The sequence below is a fragment of the Heptranchias perlo genome, chromosome 39, assembly GCF_035084215.1.
Source record: "Heptranchias perlo isolate sHepPer1 chromosome 39, sHepPer1.hap1, whole genome shotgun sequence".
Taxonomy (NCBI): domain Eukaryota; kingdom Metazoa; phylum Chordata; class Chondrichthyes; order Hexanchiformes; family Hexanchidae; genus Heptranchias; species Heptranchias perlo.
This window is the reverse complement of record NC_090363.1, coordinates 7,765,983-7,774,257: the sequence shown is the minus strand read 5'-3', so window position 1 is coordinate 7,774,257 and position 8,275 is coordinate 7,765,983. Positions and strand designations below refer to the sequence as shown.

Genomic DNA, 8,275 nt, shown 5'->3' with positions numbered 1-8,275 from the left:
GAAAATTTTGTCAACTTTGCTTCCAATTTCCACCCCTCCCTCGCCTTCACATGGTCCATCTCCGACTCTTCCCTTCCTCGACTTCTCTATCTCCATTTCTGGGGATAGGCTGTCAACTATTTTAAGCCCACTGACTCCCACAGCTACCTTGATTACACTTCCTCCCACCCAGCTTCCTGTAAGGACTCTATTCCCTTCTCCCAGTTTCTCCGTCGCATCTGTTCCGACGATGCCACCTTCCACACCAGTGCTTCTGGTATGTCTTCCTTTTTCCTCAACCAAGGATTCCCCTCCACTGTGGTTGACAGGGCCCTCGACCGAGTACATCCCATTTCCCGCACATCAGTCCTTACCCCTTCCCCTCCCTCCCAGAACCACAATAGGGCCCCCCTTGTCCTCACCTTCCACCCCACCAGCCTCCACATTCAATGGATCATCCTCCACCATTTCCGCCACCTCCAGCGCGATGCCACCACCAAACACATCTTCCCCTCCCCTCCCCTCCCCTTTCAGTATTCTGAAGGGACCGTTCCCTCCATGGCACCCTGGTCCACTCTTCCATTACCTCCACCATCCTCTCTCCTTCCCATGCGGGAGATGCAATACCTGCCCTTTCACCTCCTCCCTTCCCACCGTCCGGGGCCTCAAACACTCCTTCCAGGTGGAACAACGGTTTACTTGTACTTCTTCCAACTTAATATACTGTATCCGCCACTTGCAATGTTGTCTCCTCTACATTGGAGAGACTGAACGCAGGTTGGGTGATCACTTTGCTGAACACCTCAGTTGAGTCCGCAAGCGTGACCCTGAGCTTCCGATCGCTTGCCATTTTAATTCCCTGTCCCACTCCGACTTACCATTAGACCTTAAGAGATAGGAGCAGGAGTAGGCCATTCGTCCCCTCGAGCCTGCTCCGCCATTCAATGAGATCGTGGTTGATCTGATTTTTACCTCAACTCCACTTTCCCGCCTTTTCCCCATATCCTTTGACTCCCTTGCTGATCAAAAATGTGTCTAGCTCAGCCTTGAATGTATTCAATGACTCAGCCTCCACAGCTTTTCGGGGTAAAGAATTCCAAAGATTCACGACCCTCTGGGAGACTAAATTCCTCCTCATTTCCGTCCTAAACGGGCGACCCCTTATTCTGAGACTATGCCCCCTAGTTTTAGATTCCCCCATGAGGGGTAACATCCTCTCAGCATCTACCCTATCGAGTCCTCTCAGAATCTTGTATGTTTCAATAAGATCTCCTCTCATTCTTCTAAACTCCAATGAGTATCGACCCAACCTGTTCAATCTTTCCTCATAAGGCAACCCTTCCATACTTGGAATCAACCTAGTGAACCTTCATAAAACCATGTTGACTCTCCTTGATTGTATTATGAGTCTCCAAATGTCCTGCTACGACTTCCTTAATAATGGATTCTAGCATTTTCCCAATGACAGATGTTAGACTTCTCTGTTCTTGGCCTCCTACAACGTTCCAATGAAGCTGAACGCAAGCTCGAGGAACAGCACCTCATAATTCTCCACAGCACTTTACAACCTTCCGGACTCAACATTGCGTTTAACAACTTTAGATCTTAACCTCCGCTCCCATTTTCTCGGACAGCAGGTGCTGGTAATGGTTTTGCTGTAACCATTTACACCTCCTCTGGATCCATCCTTTGTTTCCATGTTTGTTCCATTACCCCCACCTCCCTTTTGCCTTGCACCATCATCCCTTTTGTCATTTAATCACCCCCCGCCCTCCACCCTATCATAGACCTTCCCTTTTGTTCTTTCCCCACCTCTCCCTTCCCCGGCTCTGTACTTGCTTGTAAACTGTTAAATCTTTACTTCTTCTTTTCTGTTTTTAGTTCCGATTTCCAGTATCCGCAGTAGAATCATAGAATGGTTACAGCGCAGGAGGCCATTCTGCCCGTCGAGGCCGTGCTGGCTCTTCGCAAGTGCAATCCAGCTAGTCCCGCTCCCCCTGCCCTTTTGCCCGTAGCCCTGCAAATTTTCTCCCTTCAATTTCTTATCCAGTTCCTTATTCGGAAGCAACACTCACCCAGTAACCGGCCGATGCTCCACATCACACATCAAAGTAGCACAATAATAAAATCCTCGATATGGGAATCCGTGTCAGTTGTTTTAATTAAGTAAAATTTATCACCATTCCGACCCCATTCCCTATTTTATTTCGAAAGTCTGGCAATTCCACAAGTGCAATGGCAGGAATATCCAAATAAAGCCCGTCAATTCACACCAAAAAAACGTTTCCTTTAATGTAGGAACTTTGGGAATGCTGTGTTATTTAAAACTGAAAATACTTTAAATAACAGGGACCTTCCACAACATCTTGGGGAAACACTTTAGGAAATCCTGCTCCACCCACTTCAAAATCCTGGTAAAGGTCAGAAACAGACTTTCCAAGTGTGATCCAGAGTAGACAGGTGATGTCCTAGCCCTGAACTCTCATCTTTCTCTAGGTTCTCTCCTTTCTCCCCTCATGCCATCTCCGAGCTCATCTTGACCGTGAGACCCACCTCCTGCTCGCTCGACCCTACTCCCACCCAACTTCCCTTCCTGGCCCCCATGTTACCTGATATTGTTAATGGTGTTCTCTCTCCTCAGGTACTGTCCCCCTCCCCTTCAAATCTGCCGTCATCACCCCCCTCCTCAAAAATCCCACCCTTGACCCCTCTGTCGTTGCAAACTACCGCCCCATCTCCAACCTCCCTTTCCTCTCCAAAGTCCTTGAACGTGTCGTCACTTCCCAAATCCATTCCCATCTTTCCCGCAAGTCCATGTTTGAACCTCTCTAATCAGGTTTCTTCCCCGCCACAGTACTGAAACGGACCTTATTAAAGTCACAAATGACATCCTATGTGACTGTGACGATGGTGGACTATCCCTCCTCATCCTTCTCGACCCGGCTGCAGCCTTTGACGCGGTTGACCACGCCGTCCTCCTCCAAAGCCTCTCCTCCATTGTCCAGCTGGATGGGACTGCCCTCTCCTGGTTCCATTCTTATCTATCCAGTCGTAGCCCGCTCCCGCACCGTTACCTCTGGAGTCCCCCAAGGATCTATTCTTGGCCCCCTCCTATTTCTCATACTGCCCCTCAATGACATCAATTCCAGATGTATGGTGACGACACCCAGCTCTACCTCACCACCACCTCTCCCAATTCCTCCACTCCCTCTGATTTGTCACGCTGCTTGATTTTCTCCAATTAAATATTGGGAAGACCGAAGCCATTGTCTTCGGTCCCTGCCACTAACTCTGTTCCCTAGCCACTGATTCCATTCTTCTCCCTGGCCACTGTCTGAAGCCGAATCAGACTGTTCGCAACTTTGTGGTCCTATTTGACCCTGAGATAAGCTTCTGACTCCGTATCTGCTCCATCACCAAGACCGCCTATTTCCACCTCCCTAATATCTCTCATCTGTGGCCCTGACTCAGCCCATCTGCTGCTGAAACCCTAATCCAGGCCTTTGTCACCTCTAAAATTGACTATTCCAATGCTCTCCTGGCCGGCCTCCCGTCGTCCAGTCTCCGTAAGCCAAACGGCGAGGGAGATGGGAATGGGGAGGCATCACACTGCTAATAGCAGAGGCAGGTGGGTTGCAATTACAGTGTGACAGATAAGGACATACATTTAAAATTGTCAGAATAAATGTTTACACAGAGGCGGTTTCAATCAGAGTTTATGCAAGACTTTTAATGTATTGTTTTTTTGGAGGGAACAAATGCTAATCAACAAGCTGTTACTGTGACTATCAGAAACCGTCTTAAAACTTTCCCACCTCAAGTTCACTCACAACTAACAGCGGGAGAGAACGTAACAAATGCTCGGTTGGTTCTGACGGCCTCAAGTTCCGTCCTTTAACCAGTCTGGTTTTAACGGCTTCAGTCCTGCCGTCCGACTGATCTGACCGGCTCCAGTCCGCCCTGCGCTTGACCTGATCAGTTGGCATCACCCAGCTCCAATCCCAGTCGAGAAAATAAGCGGGTTTTTGTTTCCTCTCGTCGAGCATTTTACAAAAAAAAAAGCTGGCGTTTGGCACCTGTGGATTTTTGCCGCAGAGTCGGACTCGAGAGCGGAGAGATCGATCGGTCCGACTGATTATCAGTAGATGGCACAAGGGCGGCGGAACGAAACCAGTCCATTCAGAAACTTGCAGCGAGGGTTCGGCCGAGGCCCTCTTTACTGTGGGTGCTTCTGTAATTTGGGTTATTGAGAAGAGGGGCGTTCATGTGTGCTGGCTCCCTGCATTTATATCGTTAAGACTGGATCCCTTAACCTGATTGCAGACCCGTAGCTCCACAATTGCATTTCGGCGTATGCCTCACCCAACGGGTGTTAAACAGCACTTTTATTCTTTAAAGAGTTTTCCGCCTGTCACCTTTTATTGAGAAACAGCATCACACACACACAAAACCAGCAACAGGCTCTTACTAAATTGTGTCTGTTTTCATTGCTGGCCACTGTACGCTTCCTGCGGTTTTTCTTTTTCTCCCCCCCCACCTCCCCCCTAGATCCTGGATCAGCTCAGTGCTCCGTTCGGGACCCCGTCTCTGCCCAGCAGTGCCTGGGGTGACGTGCCCCAGGGTGGGCCTATCTTCCTCTCCTCTCCCGCTCGTCAGCTCTGCTTCTGCCTCTTCCAGAAACGCTTGACGTCAGGGTGCCCCACGGGAGTCACCACCATCAATCTCTTGGAGGCATTTTCCCACACCAGGACCCCCAGATCCCGGGCGTAATTCCGGAGGAGCTCAAAATCCACCTGGGAGAGAAACTGGTTGTATAATACACCTATGGAGAGAGGGGGGAGAAATAGAGAGGAGAGATCTTACAACGTACCGACTTCGTCAAGTGTTTGGCGTTGGCCACAGTTATTATACGGTGTGCACCCCCCTCCATGAGCCCTGTGTAGCTTAGACCCCTGCTGTGTGTTCCCGATTTCCTGGGTACTTCTGATGCCCAGTGTATCCACCCCCATGATGCTCACTGGGTACGCTCAAATACCTGTGCCTTCTGTGGACCCGACCCACGCTGTGTACCTCAACGCCCAGTGTATCCCTCTGCCTTCTGTGTGGTTATAACCCACGCTGTGTACCTCCAATTCAGCGTGTACCTCAACACCCAGTGTATCCCTCTGCCTTTGTGTGGTCATGACCCACACTGAGCTCTCCCCAATCCACCACCTATCCCAATGCCCAGTGTATCCCCATGTTCTTTATGTAGCCCCTTATCAGTGTACCCCGATTCTCAGTGTACTCCATGTGCCCTCGACCCTCACTGTATCCCCTACATACCCCCCAATGACCCCCGTGTAGCCCTGATACCCCCAGTGTGCCCTCTCTCCCATTCCCACTCTGTAACAGGATGACAGGGATGTGACTGAAGGCAACTGGAACCCACCTTCGGAGAATCTCAGACGGTCTCTCTCCATCTCCCAGAGTCGGATCTGATCTGTGATTGTTGGAGGCAGCACCGGATTCTACAAGATGTATAAAAAACAAGGAAGTTATGCTGAACCTTTATAAATCACTGGTTAGGCCTCAGCTGGAGTATTGTGTACAATTCTGGGCACCACACTTTAGGAAGGATGTCAAGGCCTTGGAGAGGGTGCAGAGGAGATTTACTAGAACGGTGCCAGGGATGAGGGACTTCAATTAATGCGGAGAGACTGGAGAAGCTGGGGTTGTTCTCCTTAGAGCAGAGAAGGTTAAGGGGAGATTTAACAGAGGTGTTCAAAATCATGAAGAGTTTTGATCAAGTAAATAAAGAGAAACTGTTTCCACTGGCAGGAGGGTCAGTAACCAGAGGACACAGATTTAAGATAATTGGCAAAAGAACCAGAGGCGAGATGAGAATTTTGTTTTTTTACGCAGCGACTTATGATGATCTGAAAGGGCGGTGGAAGCAGATTCAATAGTAACTTTCAAAAGGGAACTGGATAAATACCTGAAACGAAAACATTTGCAGGGTTATGGGGAAAGAGCAGGGCAGTGGGACTAATTGGACAACTCGACCAAAGAGCCGGCACAGGCACGATGGGCCGAATGGCCACCCTCTGTGCTGTACACTTCTATGGTTCTACGATTCTAGGATTTAAGTAGATTGCTGGAGCGAGAAGGCAGCATCTGATCGCAGAATGGAAAGCGGCAACTCACAATTTCTTGTGTTGGGACTTCTTCGACCGGAACGGCTGGCCACCCCGTCAAGGTGGGAAGTTGCTCCTGGACCCCCTGCGCCCCGGTCACCCTGGAAATGGCCCTGGGGTCAGCGATCCCGACCCCGGGATTTGGGACAGGGGTCAGGGCTGCAGCAGACTGGCGGTGGAAGCAAATCTCGGAGTGGAAGCTTGAACTCAGGACCTCCGCCTTGGAGGAGAGCCGACACCAGACGGAGCATAACGACCTCAATCTGACCTCTGCACCCCAAATACTGCACAGCCGACCCTCCTCAACGGTGGGTTGTGTGAGGGGAACCCTGAGAGACGAATAACGCTCCGCTCATTTCCCAAAATTCAACCGCTTCCCCTCCCTTCTCCTGTTCCCTGTCCGTTTCCCAGCCCAGGCAGGGCGATCTATTGCCAGGTGTACTTTTCATGGGGTCCCCGGGGGGGGGGGGGGGGGGGGCAGATTGGTGCTCGATCGGGCACTAATGAATGGTAGAAACACCCACGCAGCAATACAGCGCTGGGTGGGCCGATTCTCCTGTTGCACGGCGCGTGGCCACCAGGTGGGGCTCTTGCACTGTAACTGGACCTGCAGCCGGGCTTTAGAAACACCTGCTGCTCCAGAACACTGCGTCTGATCTAAGGTCAGACACGATCAGGGGCCACTGTGGCTGCAGCCACTCCACACAGCAGTGTGTGGGGAGAGCAGGCAGCAGAAGGGAAGAGGACGTGAAGTCCCTCCCCAGTTTTCTCCCTCCTAAGTCGTTGATTTTTGTCATGAGTTCTACAAGCACCAGTATCTTAATTTAGTCCTCGGAATACTGGCGTCGCTGGCGAGGCCGGCATTTATTGACCATCCCTAATTGCCCTCGAGAAGGTGGTGGTGAGCCGCCTTCTTGAACCGCTGCAGTCCGTGTGGTGAAGGTTCTCCCACAGTGCTGTTAGGAAGGGAGTTCCAGGATTTTGACCCAATGACGATGAAGGAACGGCGATATATTTCCAAGTCGGGATGGTGTGTGACTGGGAGGGGAACGTGCAGGTGGTGTTGTTCCCATGTGCCTGCTGCCCTTGTCCTTCTAGGTGGTAGAGGTCGCGGGTTTGGGAGGTGCTGTTGAAGAAGCCTTGGCGAGTTGCTGCAGTGCATCCTGTGGATGGTGCACACTGCAGCCACTGTGCGCCGGTGGTGGAGGGAGTGGGTCTGGGAGGTGTTGTCCATGGCCTAAGGGATCATACTTCACGTCTGAGCGCCAGCAGGTTATCCCGCCCCTGGGAGCCAGACCCGAGCCTGTCCTCACCTGATCTCCACATGTGCGGGGTTAACTGGATAGTGATCAGGAGCAGGAGGCCTGGCTGAGTTTTCCCCTCCCTAACCTGGCTGAGAATGGCTGACTCAGCACAGACCAGAGAGAAAGAACAGAAAGAAAGCAGTGCATTTAAACAATGCCTTTCACGACCTCAGGAACTCCCAAAATGCTTTACAGCCAATAGGAGTACTTTTCAAGTGTAGTCACTGTTGTAATGTGGGAAACGCGGCAGCCAATGTGCGCACAGCAAGATCCCACAAACAGCAATGTGATAATGACCGGATAATCTGATTTTTTTTTTGTGATGTTGGCTGAGGGATGAATATCGGCCCAGAATTTCCCTGCTCTTCTTTGAAGTAGTGGCCGTGGGATCTTTTAGGTCCACCCGAGGGGGGCACACGGGGCCTCGGTTTAACGTCCCATCCTTTCAGTACCACACTGGACGGTGGGTGTCGCCGCTGACCCACGGGCGAGGTGGCCCCGATGTTTGAAAGTTGCTGCCAGCGACTTACCTCTTTCATCATTACGGAGTGGGCTCTCGTCCGCAAGAAATGGATAATCTGGAAACACACAAAAGCACAGAGGCAGCCGATGTGGTTTAACACAGGACAAGGTTCGGAACACTGTAACCCCGCTGAGAGCAAGGGCACGCCTATTAGACTTACACCGTAAAGGAACAAACTGGGTGGGCCATAGACCTTGGTTTCCCCCCCTCTCCCCCCTTTCCCCCCCCTCCTGAAGAGGCCCCGACTGATTAGAACATCGCGAGGCAGGTTCTTGGCCCTTTCGATCTCGCCC

The 8,275-nt window shown here is 51.2% G+C and overlaps 1 protein-coding gene across 2 annotated transcripts in view; it reads right to left on the bottom strand.

The window, feature by feature from the left end:
* Positions 1-3,688: 3,688 nt before the first annotated feature.
* gtf2h4 (general transcription factor IIH, polypeptide 4) overlaps positions 3,689-8,275 on the bottom strand; it is a 66,503-nt gene continuing 61,916 nt past the window's right edge. For both annotated transcript variants that reach the window (XM_067974009.1, XM_067974010.1), the window contains 3 exons: positions 7,990-8,037; positions 5,411-5,489; positions 3,689-4,801 (listed from right to left, as the gene is read on the bottom strand). In XM_067974009.1, coding sequence (XP_067830110.1) covers positions 4,632-4,801; positions 5,411-5,489; positions 7,990-8,037 — 297 coding nt within the window. In that variant the 3' untranslated portion in view covers positions 3,689-4,631. The remainder of the gene's footprint in view (positions 4,802-5,410; positions 5,490-7,989; positions 8,038-8,275) is intronic.